Source organism: Idiotropiscis lumnitzeri, chromosome 19 (assembly GCF_059441095.1).
Source record: "Idiotropiscis lumnitzeri isolate Australia: NSW breed Sydney's pygmy pipehorse chromosome 19, RoL_Ilum_1.0, whole genome shotgun sequence".
In the NCBI taxonomy this organism is placed as follows: domain Eukaryota; kingdom Metazoa; phylum Chordata; class Actinopteri; order Syngnathiformes; family Syngnathidae; genus Idiotropiscis; species Idiotropiscis lumnitzeri.
Genome location: NC_142409.1, coordinates 11,270,654 through 11,290,707, shown reverse-complemented (window position 1 = coordinate 11,290,707; position 20,054 = coordinate 11,270,654). Strand labels below are relative to the sequence as shown.

Here is a 20,054-nt window from a genome sequence, read left to right as displayed (position 1 = left end):
CAAAAATTGAAATACAAATATCACGATAAAAACAGTGTTGACTTTTTTTTCCCCGTTGTTTAGAAAGTGTTATCGCTATGGTTTCTAATCTGTAGAAAGACACATAAACCTTGATCAACATTATTTTTTTGTCTTTCTCTAGAACTCAGGAGTAAGATATACAGTGTAAATATATATATATATATATATATATATATATAGAGAGAGAGAGAGAGAGAGAGACAGAGAGAGAGAGAGAGAGAGCGAGCACGGAGTGTCCACGAAGGTGAACACAACTGATACGTAATGGAAAAAGCTTCAGCGGGCCCATGTTGGCTTGCTTCCACCTGTTCCAGACGTTCATTAGGAAAAAGATGATTAAGATAAACATGAGCCTCTTGTAGGCCAAACGACAGCAAATGCTGGAAAGAAAAACCCGTCCAATTTGTGCTTTGTGGGGGGGACGTGGGTAGTTTTTGGGGTGAAGATGGATTACGTGCTCCACCTCTTTTTAGAGTGGGAATAAAAAAAAAAATAATTATGTAAACCGTTTGAAAATTTATACCATAGCCACGATACCCAATGTCACAAGAAAGACAATTTAGCGCACTAGTAGAATTTTTTTCCCCCCATCTTTTTTGTTGAACATTTCTGCACTGGTAGTTTTTGTCACTAGTAAACCGTGAGGCCGCACAGGGCGACAAATAAGCTACGTTTTTTTTTTTTATTGGCATCAATCATTTGCAATCTTCAAGGGTTCTTTCAGTAAATGTTTTGAGGGGGGCGGAGCTAATGGTTGCGAGTTATTGTCGCTAGTCGTACTAGTAGCATGCAACAAGAGGAGTTTTGCCTCGCTAGCTATGTAGTTGCGTTTGCAAGTCCTGCTACTCAGGACAACTTTGCCACTGAATTGTCTGACTCGTTACGACGAAGAACATACTAGTGCATGTTCCTTAAAATGAACATCAAGGATATGGAATAAATGCTCAGCTGGGCTTTCAATCCATTTTGCTCTGTAGCCAAGAATACATGTGGAGTTTCCTGAGTGAGTGACGTCGGAGCAGTGGCGCGTGCGAGGACGCCGACATCGGCAGCACTACTACACTCACAGGCCGCGTTTCCATGCACCGTGTGTTTATTTTGCAGCAGAGGTCCAGTGACATCATCCAAATGCGCTCAAATCTCAGATTCTTCAGTTCAGCAGAGCTCCATCATTTATTTTAGCACGTTGCCGATCAGTGGCGCGCAAAAACGGGTGGCTGACAATTTTGATGAATAAGGCGGAGTTAGCGGCCGGAGGGCGGGGCACTGACCGGCAAAAAAAAAACAAAACAAAAAAAAAAAAAGGGGTCACGTGCCCAGCTCTGGCAATTTTTATATGACGTACAGCTCGCGACCTTAGGTGAGTGTGGCAACGTCGATGGACTGCTAAATTCCCAAAAAATAACCGTAAAACAAAAAATAACATAAAACAAAGATAATTCCATATTGTGTGTTAAAAACGACCACATAGCTTAGCCTTTCAGCCCACTAGCTTAACGCTAACGCTAAATAGCATCTATGTGGCGCAAGAGTGGCTCGGGAGGAGATTCCCGCCACAGCCGGTGAGATGAACAATGTGCAAAACTCCAACATGTGCAGATGTGCTGGATAGCGTGCCGCGTCCTAAACAGTGGCGGTATTTACAAAGTAGCATAGAGGGAGGGGAGGGGGTCAACTAATTTAGTAGTGACCCCCCCCTTTTTTTTTTGACAAACAATAGAAAGGTTTAGATATCGGCAGCTTGCACCGAGTGAACCTCAAAAGTTGCTCACTGTCGTTTCGATGGCGTCTGCTTGCAGCGATGAGCAAGACGAGATCTTTGAGCAGCACTTTGAGTAAAAGATGACAGCAGTAGTTTGGGAGAAAACGAGAACATGCAAGTGTTGCACAAAGAAGTCTTAAAAAAAAAAAAAAAACGCATGTTGACTCATGATGAGGGTTGCAAAATTGCAGGAATTTTGAAGTTAATAAAATCATGTTTTGCCAGTGACTTCACTCATTATGTAATCTAAAAGTAAATTCCTCACTTCATGCTTTCTGCAAATTTTTGTAAAGTAAAAAAAAAACTAAAAGTCATTGCAAAACAATCAAATGTTCTGCCTGTATTACATACAGTAGCTTTTTTGTTGTAAACGTTGAGACCTAAAAAAAAGTTATTTTATTCACTATATATTTTTTTCCAAATAAACTTAAAATTAATCGGTTATCAGGAAAAAAAAATCCAAACCGGTCGGGCCCTCATCTTGATGAAAACAATCAGATTTCATGCAGGTGGAGTGGGATCTTGACTTTTATCCCTTGGTTGATTTTTTATTTTTTTTTTGCTTTGTTTTAAGAGCCAAAATTGAGTTACAAGTGAGCTTTTGACACAAAACCACTTCAGTGAATTAAAAAAAAAAAAGAGGAATTAAATTGAGGGTAAGGAGAGCCCTCGGTTTAGATTATGACAAAACGAAATTTTTTTCCATGAAATTAACCCTATTCAAAGTAATTCCTAAGCAGTTTCCAATCGAGAATATTGCCCATTTTTTCTTTTCACCTCAGCAACATTTTTTTTTTTACTAAACAGGTTCCACAGCGCTCACATTGATGAGATAATTTTGGGATAAATCCTTTTTTTTTTTTTTTTTTTTTTTAAACCAACCGGTGGGCGAGGCGTCCATTTGGGAGTAAAAATGTTTCATTTGGTTCCTGGTGCAATACGAGTGGTGGCGTTAAAAGACGTCGCTGGACTGGAGCCGATCCAGGAAGTGGTCCCGCAAAGAAGAAGTGATGTGCTACAAACCGTCCGCAGTCGCCTGCTCGGCCACACGGGGAGGCCCGAGGCTACTCGGCGCCACGTCGGCCACCTCTCAAGGAGCGAGCGCCACAAAGGCATCGCGGAGCTCTGCCGGACCCCGAAGGGTCCGTTCCTCAACCCCCCCCCCCCGGGGGACGGCGGCCAGGTTGCGAGTGGAGTCGGGGTTACCAGTTCATCATGGAGCTTCTGTTGAGGGTCATGAAAAACACTTGGCTGCTGCCTCCTGAACGGACGGACGCGAAGAACACCTGCACGGGACAAAAAGGACCACAATAATCCTTCATTTAAACTTACTGATTTTTTATTTTATTTTATTTTTTTTTTTACAGGCATTTATTCTTTATCCTCTAAGAACAAAAGGCCGACTCATACTGAGGAGTTGTGACCTGCTCCATGCGTATCACTTTAATTTTATTTTCTAACATATTTTCTGAACACCATGATGGCGGCAAAGCACTATTTTTGTTCAAATGAAACTCCCCAACTCACTTCTTTAACACCAACCTGACTACAAAGCATAACTGTTGTTTAGACAAAATCTTCAACCCACTTCTTTAACACCTACACGGTGGCAAAGCACTATTTTTATCTAAATGAAACTCATCAACTCACTACAATGTCGTTCCAGATTTTAAAAAAAAAATATGATCCTGATTCCAGCAACGTCAAGTCTCACCTTCTACATGTGACCAAGTCAAATAATCCCACAGCATTTTAGAACAGGTTCAGCATTCACACGACTCCTTCCTTCCTTCTCTCGTTAACCTTTCAACTTCCAGGTGAGGCGCTCACCTTGTCATTCCTCTCGGACAAGAACTTCAAGCGCTGCGCTCGCTTGTGCATGAAGACCCCGTCCAGGTGTCCCGTTTCCACAGAGCGAATCTCGATGGCCTTCTCACCCCAACCCATGATCTGGTTGGAGTGGATGTAGGCTGACACACACACACACGCACACACACACACACACACACTTTTTACAGTGGTGCCTTGACTTCCTAGTGGCTCAACTAATAAGGAGCCTTTAAGTTCGTACGTACCAACCGAGGTGGGCATCTCTCCCCACTGCAGCACCACATCTTTGGTGATGCGACCGTAGGTGTTGACGTAGACGCCCTCGTCCTCGTAGCACAGCAGCATCTCCATGCCGTCCGTCTTGGGCAGAACCACAATGGCGTGTGGTGTCACCTGACCTTGAATCTGAAAATAATCAAATTTAAAAAAATAAAAAAAAATGTCACGCAAGCGTGAACTTTGACTTTGGGGATTGATTGTTTACAATTTCTTATATCAGAAAGGTTTCTGATTTCATATACTATATATTTTAATTTAAGCGGTGATCGTGACCTTTTTTGTCCTGGTGATTGTGATTTTTTCTTCTTCTACTTACATGTGAGGGTATGTAGATATCGTAGGGATTTCCAGAGTCCACATCCACGACGTGGAAGCCTGCGTTGGAGCCGTAGATGACCTTTAACCTTTGCCCCTCCTCCACAGTCAGGTCCACCAGCAGGGGGCGGTGCTGCAGCTCGGTGAAAGACTGATCGCAAAAAAATAAATAAATAAATAAATAATAGTTCTTTGAAATTCTCTACTAATTCTTTTTATTCTTCACACAAAAATGGACGTACCTTGAAGGCCATGAATTTGTGGTATGGTTTGGGAGCCCAGGCGTAGATCTCCACAGCGTTCTTCAAGGCGATCACCAAAAACTTGATCCTCTCGTACTTCACTGCGGTAAGAGTTGAGAGGTCACTGCTTAGAAAGGATTCCGATAGCGCGCGAGTCCCGTGTGGCGACGGCGTGCACGAAACCTTCGTACCGACTTTGTAGTGCACGCAGCCCTCCAGATCCCCCACCGTTATCCAGCCCTGCTTCTTCTCCACCTCGGGGTCGTTGTGGAGTATCCGGTTCCTCAACCAGGACAGGTAGTAAACGCGCAGCTTATTCTTCTTGCCTGCAGATAATTATTTTTCAGGTGAGCTGAGGAAAAAGGAACCCTGAGGACATTTTGGTCGAGCGTGTTCAAGTGTGAGAGTCTACCTGAGATGGTGACCAGGACGTTGAGACCTTCTAGGACATCCATCTGTTGGAAGCGTCTGCGGTTGATGAGGTTGTACACTTTGCCCTGCCCGCTACGGTCCAGCAGCATCAGGCCGTTCTCGGTTCCCACCAGCAGGTTCACCCCTATAAGAAAAGATGGCAATGAATCATAAAAGGAAGACTATCTTGCACAAATTCCGCAACTTTCTATAACAACGCTAACCGTTAGCACGTCCGTGGCATTTTACGTTATGTGTCAACCTTGCAGGCTATTCTCAAGGCAATGTTGTTCTCACCCCAGAGCGCGGCGCACAGGATCTCGGAGTTGAAACGCTTCTTGTACTTGCGGATCTCGGGGGTGTCGCTGTGCGGTCGGATGTTGGTGGGGTTGACGTTGACCACCGAGATCTTGCGGGCCTCGTAGAGCCGCGCCTGCTCCTGCTTCAGCAGCTCGTCGGCAAACAGCGCTGTGCCACAACGCAGACAAACGTGTTATCACAGCAGCGTTCACATTACATTTAAAAAAAAATTTTTTTTTAAGAGCCTCATCTGCCACACCTGAAGCGGAGATGTTGTCCTCGTCGTCCGTCGGGGACGTCCCGTACACTCTGGGATCCACAAACGGTGTGAAGGATGCCTTGGAGCCACCGCCGCCTCCTCCTCCTCCTCCCATCCCATACTGCGAGGATGCAAAAAAAAAAACAGTTTCATCACTGAGTTCCCAGGCAAAAGTCGTCAAAGGAAAGCGCTGATGGGTTGCTATGGCAACAGAAGAGCTACAGCACATCTGGGAGGATCTTTGTGGGTCAGAGGCCAGGAGAAGGATCATGGACTGTATCAGGAACCGCTACCTAATCACAATTTTTAGATAGTATAATTAGAATAAGATTATATTGTTTTGGCACAATGCACCATGGGAAATATTTGGTGCTCACTACTTTTGCATGGAAGGCATCATATTGGGCATGGGTGGGCAGAGGGTGCTAGCTAGCGGATTGGGAGTGATTTCCAACACAGCCATAATCTCAGAGGCTGGAAGCAAGACTTCCAATTACCAAATTAATAAATCTGGAACAGTGGGGGGTGGTTACTGGGCGGGATGACAAAGGTTGGATTCATTCAACCTACTTGTGCCCCAGGAGCGTCGCCAAGGGCAACGAGGGGGGAGGCGCTTTGCTGCACCAAATCGGGGAGATTTGAGGCGTCGGCAAACAAATTAGCGATGCCGAAGACGCCGTTGCTGGCGGTGGAGCTCCGCCGCCGCTCGCCACGCTTCTAGAAAAAGACAGACAGGGGGGCGGGCAGCGTGGCTATGATTGGCAGGTGAAGGGCCGGAAAGAGTAGGTTGGGGGGTGTTTTGGTTTTGGCGCTTTCTGGAAGGGCATTTGGCCAGGACGCTGCTAAACGCGATCAGTCGTTCGATGACTTGGTGAAGCAGCATGAGGTTCACCGCACCGGCAGCCGTAGCGGACGCTCACCTCGCGCATCATCAGGGTGCCGTCCCGAGAGTTGTTTCCGTACGCGTCGCCGTGCGAGTCGTTGTGTCCTCCCATCATGCCCTGCGAGTCGTTGGCCCCTTGGCTGGCGGCAGGCCTAAAAAACATTTTCAGAGTCGAAATTGTGAATTTTCTATGCTAATTTCCGTTAGCCTCTTTATGGCATTTTACATCATATGTTAGGATTAAGCTTGCAGCTTTTCATTAGAAATTTCTCACACAGCTAATGTAAAATATTTACATGATGCGTGGGATGTCGCTAACGGCGACCGTCCCGTCGTTTGCTCCTCCCTCTCCATCGCCGTCCTCATCCTCACTGCTGTGCGACTCCTCGCTGGATGAAGAGTAGTCGGTGACCTTGACGGGCGGCCGGCTGGTTTCTTCACCCTGGCGCAGCTCTCGCAACTCTTTGGCCAATGCCGTCAGGTCCTGGCACGGACATAAAGCAGAAGATTAATTCTAGGAAAAAAGGCAGTTTGGAACCTCACGTTGTTGTCCTTCATTTCGGTGACAAGTAGAGTGGTGGTGCGGAGGACAGGTTTTTCACATCAGGGCTTAGTTGAGTGTAAAAGCAAAGGCTTTACACGGAAATATTTAAAGAACAAGATGTGGTAGTCTCACTTTGGGGGCGTGCTGCATGCTTGGGAGGAAAGGTCAAAGTTCAAGGTAACATTTGCAACCCCAAAATGTCAACTGCTATACGTGTAGGGGTGGTGACCATAGACATATATACATATACCATTGCTGTGATGCGTCAGCGTGTCCGCCATATTGGATGTGGCGGAGCAGCTTGTAAAACTAAAGTCAATGGACTGCAATTCAGAAAGCAACAACCAGACGGCGTCTATGTTTAAATGTCTATGGCAGCGACAGGAAGGTGCTGCAGGTTCACATCAATTCATCCTCTCCATTGGGCCCCAAAAATACGCTTGTCACATTTCCCCGGGGCAACAGGCTACATTCTTAACCTCTGCAAACATGCTCATGAAGGGGAAGGGTCACTCGTACCACTGACCTCGTCTAGAGCTTTCTTATAGCTCTGATGGATGGAAAGATGGATGGAGAGGAGAAAGAAGAAGAGTGACAACGAGCATGAGAAGTGTGCCAAGTGTGCGTTCGGTATGCGTGCGTACTCACCGCTGGGCGACTGGGTCTGGACACGTCTCTGCTGTCGTCTTTCGCTTCGTCAGACGCCACCGCGGAACCTTCAGGCTTCATGGCTGCGTTTGCTGAACACACCAATCAATAAGATTTCAAACTTAGTCTGTGTGTGCGCGTGCAGGGGTGTGCGATTGTGTGTGTGTGTGTGTGTGTGAGCACCTCGCTCGTTGGATCCCCCCTGCGAGCTGGGGGTGCTGGAGCTAGAGGAGCTACCACTGCTTGTCCTCTTTAGGGGCGTATCCAGGGAAATGTCAGTCCTCCGCAGGTCAGGGTTGCTATGGCAACAAAAGCACTCATTCACCAAGTAAAAAGTCTGTTTCTAGTGTGCCGAGTGTGTGCGATTGTGTACCTGGCCCGTATGAGGTGAGCTCCAGCCCGCGGGCCGAGTCCCGGCCCGTTTCCTGGGGAGTTCTTCCTGACCAGGGCTGGAGAGATGGACGTTGTCCGTTGAGGAACCTAAAGAAAACACGTTGGGAAGGTCACACGTGCGCCTCAAATTCACAACGGCAGTGAACGCCTGACTAAGATGACTTTCAAATGATATTCAAGAGTTTTGAAGTTCCGATTTCGGCGGCATTTAGGGTTAGGTCGACTGCATGACTTTGGTTACTTTTGGTTTTTACACATTTTAACTTGAATTTTAAAATCTAATCATGGTGCTTGAGCAAAAACTGCCCACCCCTGTTTTAAAGTATTAATATATGTATTTTTTCAAAAACGGGGGTGGGATATCAGATAATCGCAGCTTTTCACTAATCGTGGTGGATCTTGGTCCTTCACCGCTGGCAGGGGTTCACTGCACTGTACAAAAAAAAAAAAAAAAAAACACAGGAAAAAAAAAAAAAATAACAGACAACAAATGGGGCCTGGTGTTTGTGTTGACACACGCACACACACATGCACACACTCAAATACAGTGAACCCCCACTATAGGACATGTGCCTGCTGTATCACCATTTTTAGCAATCATTTTTCTTTTTTTTAGTTTTTACACTATACAGACAAGTCCCAATTTTAGTGCAGTACCACGTTGTGCCACAAGAAAAAACAAAAAACAATACTGAGATCTACTGGAAGAGATGCGGCGCATTAAAGAGCAAGAAAGAGGCCGAGAAGGTGAGCGAATATATGACTGCGGGTATTGTCTTTTACTCCGTTTGTATGTGTTGCTCTGAAGGACTAGAATAATCACAACGTCGATGTTAATTGACGTTAGCCTCTCTATGGCGTTTCCCAATCTATGTCAGCGTTAAGCTAAAAAGAGGGTTGACTGTACACGACAGAGCACGCACACACGCACACGGAGTCGCAGAGGAGGCGGCATGCAGACACCTTGGGGGGCATGTCGTCATCCTGCCGCAGCCAGGAGCTGCGATCCAGCTTGTCAAGCGGGGGCGCCAGACGTGCGAGAGGCAGGGGAGGAGGGGTGTCGGAGGTGGGGTCCGAGTTCTGCCGGGGCATGGGAGGGCGCGAGGGGGAGGGCGACAGTGCGGAGGACGAAGACAAGACCCCGTGGGGGTCGTACAAGGACTGAGAGCCAGACAGGCCCGGACTCTTCACCTGCACCAGGTGGGCCATCTGCACCGGCACCGGCAGGAGGAGGAGAAGGACCAGGAGGTGGAGGAGGAGGAAATGCAGGTGATGCACGAGAGAGAGGAGAAAAAGGAGGAGCAGGACGAGGAATCCGGCGTGTAGTCAAGGTGAAGGAGAAAAAGGAGAGAAGATCATGCATCATACAATCATTCAACTTCATTCATTCACACTCAGGCGGACAAATAAATCGCAGTTTATTTGTCGGGACATGTAAAATGTTCTCATCAATTATTGAAGTGCAACTTCCAAACTTTTTCGCCCTTTCAGCGACTATCATCCAAACAACAATTGAAAAAAAGAGTTTGACCGAGAGCATTTAAGGAGGCGGTTTTTTTTTTTGTTGTTGTTTTTTTTTAAGTGTGTTTTGTGCACAGGAAGTCGTGGGCACACGCACTCACCTGTGGTTCTACGGAGCGGTGCATGGGCGGGGTCCTGGCCTGCTGGATGCCGCCGCTGCTGAAGGACTCGGAACGCGGGGGCAGCGACGGGTCCGAGATCCGGTTGGAGACTTTATGCTGCAAGGCAGGAGAAGTCTGTCGGTTGACTGCAAAACGATCGTCCACCTGACACACACACACACACACACACACACACACACACACACACCTCAGTCACTCCCAGCATGCAGCAGGTCACTTGTAACCTAAGAAACCTCTTTTACCAGCGAAACTTCTCTTCAAAGCTGCCAAGCCAGCACCGCATTTTAATTTTAGTTTGTGCAAAAAAAGGGAACTCGTGATCATGCTCTTAAAGTCACCTTTCGACCAAACTCATGTGATGCAAGAGTAGAGCAGTCCATGTGTGTATCATAGAGAAAGTACAGTGTACATCTGTATATGTGTGTGTGTGTGTGTGTGAGAGATCCGCAGGGAGTGAGTCTGATTATAGCCGCAGTTGCCCTACATGTGTCTAGCAGTAGCCGTTCAGCGAACGGGAAGCTGCGGCCTTGAAATGAGTGCAGCAGTGTCAGGGGAAGTGAAAAGTGGAGAAAAAAAGCCTGCAGGAGAATTGTTGGTTGGTTGGTTAGTTCACCTCGTGAGAGTTTTAGTGTACAACAAGAAGCAAAGGCGAAAAGTTTGCCACAGTGCTGCCCAACCTTGAATGCGCCAACGCATGTGTGTGGCATCGCATGGCAAAGCACTAAATACAAAGACGATACAAAAGGTATCGTCGTGCGCTACAAATTTAATTTCAGAAAAAAATCCACTCGATCATACTGCCCTTTATATATAACATACTGTCATGATAATTACATGTAATTTTTTTTTGCCATTTTTTGGGCGTCATTTCATTGTTCTGCTCCTTTTGTGTGCAAGCCACGACCACCAGGGGGCAGTTTAATACAAAAATGTAGCTTGTAGCATCTCAATAAGCTGCAACCTATAATAATAGGCGTCATTCTTTGCAGAGGATAAAGAATATATGCCTGTACAATTTTTTTTTTTTTGGGAGGGGGCGGGATATTATTGCATCCCGCTTGGTGGTTGTGCCCACATAAATATATCCATTCTTAAAGGCACAGCGGTTGGGAAGCACTGGTGTCGAAGAAGGAGCTGAAGAAAAAAAAGAATGTGAATAAAAGATGACAGCAATGATGACACATTATTAGCTTGCTGAGAGCAGAAAAGGGCGTGAAGATGGGTGTGAAAGGATCATCCGCGACAGGAAGTGAAGCCACCTGTTTAGTCAAAGAAGCGTTAGCGAGCTTTTCAAAAGTAAAACGGTTAGTAACGCCCTCTCGTCCTCCAACTGACCCGGCGACCGGGACTCCGGCCTCGTGAGTCGGGCTCGGGGACGCAGGTGATCCGGATGCGCGGCAGGTGCACGTGATCCCTGGAGGGGCTGCTGTGGGCGGGATAGGAGGGGGGGCGTCGGCGGCGGCGGGGGGGCTTGTAACCAGGAAGTAAGAGAAGAGGGTCCAGGTGGGCGTCTCGCACGTGCCTAAAGGAGTGGTACTTCTTGGGGGGGATGCGAGGGGAGTTGCTCTGAGCACGCCGCATCACCTGCGGAGGGTGACGCCAGCGTTTACAAAACCACCACGATACACACGCGCACACACGCAGTCTTCCCCCCTGCATATTTTTGGAAAAAGATTCGGAAAAAAACGCGTGAACATGATCCGCAATCTGCAACTTGCTTCCAAGCCTGCTAAAACCGAAGCTTCGACTCTTTAGTCCTGTTGTCAAAGGGCAAAAGGTCAAATGAAGAACAGTTGAGAACTCTGACAATCACAACGGAGAAGATGGACAGAGAGGGTTGTCCATAGCAGGAGCTCTGGAAGTCAAAAGAACGTGTTAAGTCGATTTGAACCTTAAAATGTCTTCCGTCACACTTTTGACTAAAAAAATCTTCTACTATTTAACTTCTACCCAAACTATTTTCTTCTAAGCTACAAGTACCTTTTCCCAAGTATGACTTTCAAATATTTTAGTCTACCTCCTTGGCCCATGCGGGCTTGTCGTTGGCAGCCCCGGGCGCCTGGTCCTTGTAGTGGTAGAGCTGCTTCTTGTCCTGCAGGGGGCGCTGCTGCGGGTCTTGCTGCTGCTGCTGCTGCAGAGACACCAAGTACGCTCGCTCCTGCTGCAGTTGCCTCTGCAGACGCTCTGCCTGACGCTGCTCCTCGATCTGCTTGCGCTTGTACTCCTGGCCGCAAAAGAAGACGACGACAAGGCATTGGTTTTGAATTTTATCATGGGAGGAAAACCTTTTTTTGGAATGCCACAAAATTCGGATTTGGAGATGCGCAATTTAAGTATAGTGCCACCTTGTGCCGCGATATGTTAGGCAGTGGTGAGCGCTACTTGAAGAGAGGGAACGTAATTAAAATCAAGAAGAGGCAGAGAAGGGCCCCAATTCATGCGTTTCGAGGTTGCCATGGAAACGGCAACCCTGTGTCACATTACCAGCAGTAAGGCCTGCTCCTGAAGGAGCTGCTGCTGCAGGATCTCCAGCTGCCTCTGCTCTTCCTCCAACTGCCTACGGATGTACTCCTGAGCCAGGCAGCAGCGCCACCGACAGAGAGCAGCGTGAGCCAATCAGAGCCGGCCGCACCACCGAAGCAGGAAGAAAAAGCAGGAAGAAGAAGAAAGTGCGGGAGGACAGAGCGGTTAGAACCCCAAAAAGCTGAAGCTGCGTTAGTATCTGATTGCTTGCAGCTTTTCAAAAGGCAGAAAGACGTCAAGGTGACATCGTGGAGACCGGAAGTGGCGCATTCCAAAAGTCCACTTTTTTTTTTACATCTCAAGTTTTGAACAACGATTTGATTTTCGTCACGAGACGACAAAAGCGTCGAGCTCATACCTGCTCTCTCTCGGCGTGCCGCCTCTCCTCCTCTCGACGAATCTGCTCCATCTCCTCGTACCGCCTCCTCTGCTCTCGCTCCTGCTGCTTGCGCATCTCACGCTCGCGACGTTGTTGCTGTAAATCGGAAAAAAATAAATAATAATCAGACAAGATCGTGAGTGACTGCAACGGGGGGGCGGGGGTTTTCTGTTCATGATGGCTCGTTTTTCTATTGCAAATGTGTCAGTAAATATTTTTTTTTTTTTTTTGTTTTTTTTAGATGTGACCTGTGATTGGCTGAAAAAAACAAAAAAAACAAAAAACAAAAGCAGTGACCTCCTCCAGGCGTCGCCTCTGCTCCTTCTGCTCCTCGATGCGCTTCTGCCTCTCGGCCAGCAGTTGGCGCTTGTGCTCCTCGTTCTGCTGCTGCTCCAGCTGCTGCCGGCGAATCAGCTCTGAGCGCTCCTTATTGGCCAGCTGCAGGCGCAGGAAGTCTCGCCTCAGAGTGGACTCCCCAGGAATGTTGATGATGGAACTGGCAGGGGGGGCGACGGAGGAGGCGGGGTTAAACACCGAGGGGGCTGTGAAGAAGCCGGCCGGCGGTCCTACCTGGGCTCTCCAATGTCCCGCTCTTCATCTTCTTCCTCACTGCCGCTGTACTCGTACTCCGTCTCATCTGGAAGCAGACGCGGCTCGGGAGGGTCATGGAAAAACTTGTCACAAGTTTTTTTTTTGTTTTTAATTTTATGACTAAACAGGCACATCCCAATTCAAAGTTGTACGCCTTCAGTACGGTACCATGTTGTGTCGCAACAAGTTAGGCAGCACTGGGTGTGAGCGTTTGTAAATATAGTAACATTTCTGTTAGCCTATCCGTGGCGTTTTGCATTATATGAAAGCATTAAGCTACAAAACTTTGCGATTTTGGTGTTTGAACACTTTCTATCGCGTTTTGAATTTGATGTTAGCATTAAGCTAGCCGATGTTTGATAATAATGGAGGCTAATGAACTCACCCCTCTCGCCGCGCCTCTTCTTGGTGCGGTCGATGTGGTCCTTGAGCTGGATGCGCACCTGCCGCTCATTGGGGAGGTCGCGGATGAAGGGATGCTTGAGGAGCTGCTCCGTGCTCGGCCGCTGGCTATGACTCTTCACCAGGCAACTCTCGATGAATGACTGGAACTTCTTGGACCTTCACCGGCACAACCGGAAGCCACTCAAGCTCGTTCAAACGGACCAAGTGAGTGCGTTTCGTGTCACATGACTCACCACTTTTTCGACTTGAGTCTGGGGGCAGGATTTCTGGGGATGAGGAAGAGCGCTCTCATAGGATGCATGTCACACAGCGCTGAAGATAGCAAGACAAGGAAGGGAAAGGAAAGGAAAATGGGAGAGGAAAACGGAAAATCACAAAGCAAAAGTTTAAGAAAACAGAAAAAGAAGGAGGAGAGGGAGAAAAGAAGGGAAGGAAAGGAGGACAAGAAAGCACACGAAACAATATGAATTCAAGTATGTTGACCATATCACGACGTGCTGAACTTGAATGTTTGTTACTTACGGGGCGCTCCCTCCGCCATCTCGATGGCCGTGATGCCCAGCGACCACAGATCGCTCTGCACAAACACACACAAAACACGCACGCCTTCACTTCCCCATTACCAGCTAACGTGCTAACATGCTAGCTGCTCTACGTGTACTTGTTAAGTCATAAAAATATCACGGCGCCATCTGTCCTCTCACATTCGGACACTTTTCCCTCTCACTTCGCTAGTTCCGGACCGCTTCGAAGCTGACATCGGGAAGCGGAACAAACAACACGTCGCCGACACAAAACACAAACAAAAAAGCACTTTCGAGGTCTTCCCGCGTTTGACTAGATGAGGGCTCATCAACTTTACAGTTAGTACTGTAAAAACTTCTTGTTCAGAACGGGATAAAAAAAAAAAAACGTTTTTTTTTTGTTTTCTTTTTTAAAGAGAATGTTTGCAGTGGTTCATACACTATACAAAGTTTCCAGTTTTAGAACAGCACATATTGAACTATATTGCCCGGCAAAGTAAGAATACTGTACGCGGTATTAGCATTAGCTCAATTAGCATTAGCTTACTCTGAGCTAGCTCACTTTTACTATAATTATACGGGTCATTTTCATATAATTTGATTAATAACAGTAAAGACTCTTTTAAAAATTGTTCTGATTTAACACTTTTTTATTTTAATGTTTTTTTTTTAACTTGTATGTGACCTTGAAGTCGTAGGTGGCGTCCGGGTTCTCGTCACAGGCGATCACTTCGGGTGCCATCCAGTATGGCGTCCCGATGAAGGTGTTCCTGCGGCCCACCGTGCGATCGAGCTGAGCACTCACACCGAAATCCACTGCACACACACACACACACACACACATTGTAGGGGGTTTTATATTGTGAACTCAGATGCTTCGGCACTTGGGGTTTTAACCGAAGGACAAACGCTTTGATCTCACCTAGCTTAACTTCGGCGTTCTCCGTCAGAAGCACGTTTTGACCTTTGATGTCACGGTGGATGACCTTGTGCTGGTGGAGGTGGGTGAGACCCTGTGGGAGGACACCACAACTTTAACTTGTCATCATGTGTCCTTCAAATGTTCTTTTGCCCCCTTCGAGCTCAGCTCACCCTGAGGATCTCCCTGCAGACGTAAGCAATCCACTCCTCCTTCAGAGAATTGCCTTTGGTGTTCTTGATGAGATCCGTCACCGACCCGGCGCCGCAGAACTCCATCACCAGCTGGAAAATCACAAATTATTAAATAAATTAAAAAAAAAAAAAAAAGAGGAAACCTGAATTTTAATAATGTCATTGGAATTTGCTGTTTCGATAAACCAAGTCAAAGGTGTTATTTTAGGAGTGATATCTGTTGTAAAATGTCTTCCAGTGAGAACGTCACCAAACCTCAGCTTGATTCATTCATTGGTTGATTTTGTGAGCCAAGACTTTTGGTTCTGTCCGGTGTACGTTGTCTCCATACGCACCCACAGCTGGTCGTCCATGCCGGGAGGATTCTTCTTAATGAAGGCGCCGTAGTAGGTGGCGATGTTCCTGTGGTGGCTGTACTTCTTCAGCATGTTGATCTCCGCTTTAATCTCCTCCTCCTCATCCTTAACACACACACACACACACACGCACTCTCGTGAGGTGTGTGTTTACATGAATGTGTGTACATCTTTAGTGAATGATCTCTTTGTAGGTGCTCCATGTGTTAAAGTAGCAGTTGTTTGAAGGTTTCGAATTCCCATGACATCTATGCTAATTTCCGCTAGCCCGTGTATGGACTTTCACAGTATACGTTAGCATTAAGCTAGCATGCGTTTGTTAACGAGATTCAAATGACGGTTTTAGTTGAGCATCTTGGTCTGACGGTAAATATTTCATGTGTCCAATATACAATGCATTATGTGTGTGTGTTACTTACGCCTGTGACGTCCATGACCTTGATTGCCGCCAGCTGGCCAGTCTTGACATGGCGACCCTGATGCACAGAGAGACATTTTTTTTTTTTTTAAATCATGCATAAGTAATGTGGTGAGAACTCAAACTCTTGCACACGTGTGAAATGAGGGCCTGTTGAGTAAATGAGAACATATAGCATTTCCATAATTGTCGACCTCCTCCAGGGAGGCGTGAAGACATTTTCATCCACACCAGTCATCTGATTGGATGTCAGGTTGACAGCGCGACACCGCGGAGGCGGCGGCGACCATCGGGCAATAAAAGGGACGCGAGAGGAAGAGATAGCATCTCTGTTTTCTTATCGCTCTTCCTGCAACACTGACGCCTGCCACACAATCACTCCTGTTAGTCGGCGTGCGCGACTTTGTGTGAAATCCACACACGCGTGCACACACCTGCAGGGAAAGGAGGAGGTGGACCGCTTTAGGCTGCAGCCTCACCGACAACAACAATCCTCGGGTGCTGTGTTCAGACAAGCCTCACATTCCTCGCACGCTGTTCAAATGACTCGAATATTATCAAGGATGAGCTTAAAGATGATTACATAAATTACGCACACGCAGAAAAAAAAATCATTTGAAAATTTTAATTAATTTCAATCGATATTTTTCCTTCATTAAAGAACACTAAAATCAAAATCTTATTTTTGGAGTGGGCGCGGGCATTTTCCATTCATTTCAATGAGGGAAGGTTCTAAAGAGTAGCATTTAACTTATTATCCGTGCGCTTCTGATTCGGATTTCATCAAACAGGAACCATCTCATCAAGCACAAACATACTCTGCCGCCTACTGAGTCAGTACAACTGACTCCGTCGTTAGTATTAAGCAAGTCACATCTGAGTTACGCAAAAATGTACAAAAATTATGTTCACATTTTCCATGACACACACACACACCACACCCCCCCACACACACACACACACACACAGAGCACATTGACGTCATTTTACCGCGGCGTGTGCATGGCGGGAACGTCACACGTGTGGACGTGTTTCTAACTCTCTGACTTCTCATTCGACGTTAAGGAATTCCAAAAATGCGCTGCTAGTTGTTAGCATCTGTGTGTAAGCACCGGTGCTAAGAGTCCGCTCAGGCAAATCACAACTCCAAAATTCACAATCACAACCTTGTAATGGACGACCGGAACCTTCTTAATCACCTGCCAGGGTCTGCTGCAGAACTTCAAGACGTGTACAACGTCGACAACAGAATTCTCTTAAATGGAAACTGCAGAAGAACATCTAGATCCCTGGAACCTCCAGAAGCTTCTCAACCATGGGTTGGACAACTTATGAATTCATGAACCCGAATATGAGGCCTAACTTTAAAACAACAAGTCTTACCTTATATACTTGGCCGTAGGTGCCATTGCCAACCAGTTCGACCAGCTCAAAGATGCCCGCCGGGTCCTGGGAGAGACGCAGAACAAGTTAGCAAACGGGAAATAGCAACACAAGCGCATTAAAAAAACTACAGTAGTATTATTAAATTACACGACTTACGTTACAGTACTACTTGCGAGTGCGAGACGGTCCTTGGTTAAATATTGAATCGGAAAAGAGACTACATTATAAATTAAACGGCGCTAAGCTAGTTTGAGATGATGTTAGGATGAAGCTAACTGATGGTGAATATGAGCGAAATGATGCTAAACTAAACTTAAAATAAGCCGATTAGCATCTAGAAGACCCTAAAAGCTAAAATACGGTAATTTAGTGTAAGATCATGTTTAGCTAACGCTAAAAGATGCAGAAGCTAATATACGGTAATTTGGTGCGAGACAATGTTTAACTAAAACTAAAAGATGGCGGAGCGAGATGACGCTAAGATAAAGCCAAAAGATACAGACCGAGCGCGAAAGCTAACGGATGAGATGGACAACAATTGAAGATAAAAGATGCTAAGTAGGCGTGAGAAGATGCCAAAACTGACAACAAGCGGGACGAGACAATGCGATAGGTTGAAACTGAATAATCATGTGTGTAAGGTCATTTCATTTTATTAATAAAAGTAAAGACACTTATCTTTTAAAAATCATTCTGATTGAACCATTTTTTGAAAGGATTTCTTGAACTTGTATGTGACCTTTGGCCTCATTCATCCGTTCTTGCTGCTAGCATGAATATTAGATTTTTTTTTTTTTACCCTATGTTCTTTCCACACAAACGTTTATAGATGAAATCGCAACAGGTTCTAGTGGTAATGGCGATGGTCCAGTCCATGTGAGGTTGGACCGCACCGCGCGGTGTGCAGTGGCTTTTTAGAGGTTGAATTATCGAGTCTCTTCGGAAGGGATGAGGGGCGGCTTTGTAAGTGGTGAAATAGGTGGTGTCGTGCGAGCCCGCTTCTGTTTTCTGACTCCTCAACGTTAATGTACTGAAGATGGCCTCTTTCACTGCTCTCTTTTCTCCATCCAAGAGTGCCGCTTCTACAGCTAGACAATGCTAATCAGCAGCTACGATTTGAAAAAAAGCTAGAACAGAACGCTTTTTAACAACAAAGGGAATTTAAGAAGGCTACCACAGGGAATGAGTGTGTGTCCGTGCGCAAGTGTGTGTGTCATCTCAGTCCTGTGTGACCTAATTTCTCCTCGCTGATGGAGACATTTGAGGCCTACAATGCATCTGCTCTTTTCTGACATCTCTTAACACGCACGCGCTCGCACGCACACACACACACCCTCCATCATGTCCAGACTTGACTGCAGGTACTTGTTGTGTCGCGTGTGGCTCACTGTTGTGTTGTGTAATTAAAACAATAAAAGGAGGAGAAGAGACACGAGAACGCGCACGCACGCGCGTTGGCACACAAGCGTCTGAGCCGTACAAGAAAGTGCAAGTTGGATTCTCTCACCAGGCTCACGCACGCGCTTGCCCGCCCGCCCACACATTCCTCAGCTGTGGTGTACGAGTGTGCGCGCGTGTGTACGCGCCAAGCGCGTCACTGCTGCTGCTGTGACCACAACATCACGAAATGGCGGAACTGGCAGCCATGCGCGCGCGCGCATCTCCTCGTTGGGATTTACGTGCACGCGGGTCAGGCCAAACGATTGAACGAGACGCGCACACACACATCTGCACTAATCGAGGTGCGAGCAGGCGCGCCTTGATTGTCAAGAAAACATATTCACGCGCACGACATATGCAGCAAGTAACGAAGCAGCACGTGCACGCGCACCGCCGGTAGGATGGGGGGGGGGGCAGGCAGGTTGAGTAAGGATGGTGAGGAGGAAAAAGGGTGAGACGGGGAAGCAGGACAGGACTGGACAGGACAGGTGCTGGGCAACACGCACGCCGACGTGCTCGCACACGCAAGCTTGGCTTACCCGCAGAGCAGACAGGTCGATCTCGTCCAGACTCCTCGCGGGGGAGTCGCTCGCCATGGCGGCGGAAGGACGGATGCGGCTGGTTTACTCAAGATGGAAGGAAGGAAATAAGTGTCCTCGACTCGTCCTACTTTTCGCTCCTTCCTCGGCCTCGGCCTCCTCCTCCTCCTCCTCTTCCTCTTCCTCCTCCCGCCACGCGGTCGGGCGACGTCAGGAAGAAGAAGAAGCGATAACGACGTGCACGGAACCTTCAGGTACTGCTACATGCCTCCACCTGCGCGGACGCGCGCACGACAGAGTGCATAGCAGCGGCGGCGCGCACACGAAAGCGTCACTCGCCGGGCGCGCGCGCGGATCCCGGGAGGGGCGTGAGCGTCAAACGGACACGCCCACTGTCGAGCTGAGTAAACTATCCAAATTATTTCGACATAACATTCGACATGGTGGATGACAATTATTGCACTGCTTGTGTCTTTTTGTCTGTGAAAATCAATGTTGACTCTGGAGAGCAGGTTTTCTGTATTTATTTTTTTAATTCAAGTAAAATGTATTTTTTAGTGTTTGGGGTGTGTTTTAATTCATTTTTGTGGGATTTTTTTAGGAGGACACATTTTTTTAAATGAACAAAATGAACTGTTTTTTTTTAAAAAAAGTCTTGTTAGAACTTGAAAACTAATCTAAAAATAATATAATCTTAAATACATTCAAAATGAAAATGGGATTTTTTTTCACAATTATTGTAGCACCCCCCCGAAAAAAAACACACAATGCAGTTTGTTTGTGATCTTTTTCACCCAAATTTTAACCAACCATGGCCCTTTGAGTGAGATCCGATGCTTGTCTCAGGCGC

The 20,054-nt window shown here is 46.9% G+C and overlaps 1 protein-coding gene across 13 annotated transcripts; it reads right to left on the bottom strand.

Moving 5' to 3' along the window:
• Positions 1 to 1,096: 1,096 nt before the first annotated feature.
• Positions 1,097 to 19,531, bottom strand: tnikb (TRAF2 and NCK interacting kinase b). 13 transcript variants are annotated; one of them, XM_088282710.1, is made up of 33 exons: positions 19,205 to 19,531; positions 17,223 to 17,288; positions 15,841 to 15,897; positions 15,401 to 15,526; positions 15,045 to 15,155; positions 14,875 to 14,965; positions 14,638 to 14,768; positions 13,951 to 14,005; positions 13,662 to 13,740; positions 13,409 to 13,584; positions 13,003 to 13,069; positions 12,730 to 12,928; positions 12,412 to 12,528; positions 12,015 to 12,101; positions 11,548 to 11,754; positions 10,866 to 11,114; positions 9,510 to 9,674; positions 8,851 to 9,096; positions 7,868 to 7,974; positions 7,678 to 7,793; positions 7,495 to 7,586; positions 7,373 to 7,396; positions 6,599 to 6,786; positions 6,340 to 6,454; positions 5,420 to 5,540; positions 5,158 to 5,328; positions 4,862 to 5,005; positions 4,641 to 4,775; positions 4,450 to 4,550; positions 4,209 to 4,358; positions 3,859 to 4,018; positions 3,614 to 3,753; positions 1,097 to 3,069 (listed from the first exon to the last, which is right to left on the bottom strand). In XM_088282710.1, the coding sequence occupies exons 1-33, from the start codon at positions 19,259 to 19,261 to the stop codon at positions 2,986 to 2,988; spliced, it is 4,134 nt and encodes a 1,377-aa protein (XP_088138836.1). In that variant the 5' UTR covers positions 19,262 to 19,531; the 3' UTR covers positions 1,097 to 2,985. The 13 variants fall into 13 exon arrangements, with proteins under 13 accessions (XP_088138836.1, XP_088138838.1, XP_088138837.1 ...); XM_088282712.1 differs by having other exon boundaries at positions 9,510 to 9,626; XM_088282711.1 differs by lacking the exon at positions 7,373 to 7,396.
• Positions 19,532 to 20,054: the final 523 nt, after the last annotated feature.

What these genes read in the sequence shown, in the direction of transcription:
- tnikb (XM_088282710.1), bottom strand. Translation starts at nt 19,261, where the DNA reads ATGGCGAGCGACTCCCCCGCGAGGAGTCTGGACGAGATCGACCTGTCT. An exon ending in GGCACGCCGAGAGAGAGCAG is followed by an intron (nt 12,102 to 12,411) that starts GTATGAGCTCGA and finishes TGCCTGGCTCAG; the next exon opens with GAGTACATCCGTAGGCAGTT. An exon ending in GCTCACCTCATACGGGCCAG is followed by an intron (nt 7,794 to 7,867) that starts GTACACAATCGC and finishes TTGTTGCCATAG; the next exon opens with CAACCCTGACCTGCGGAGGA.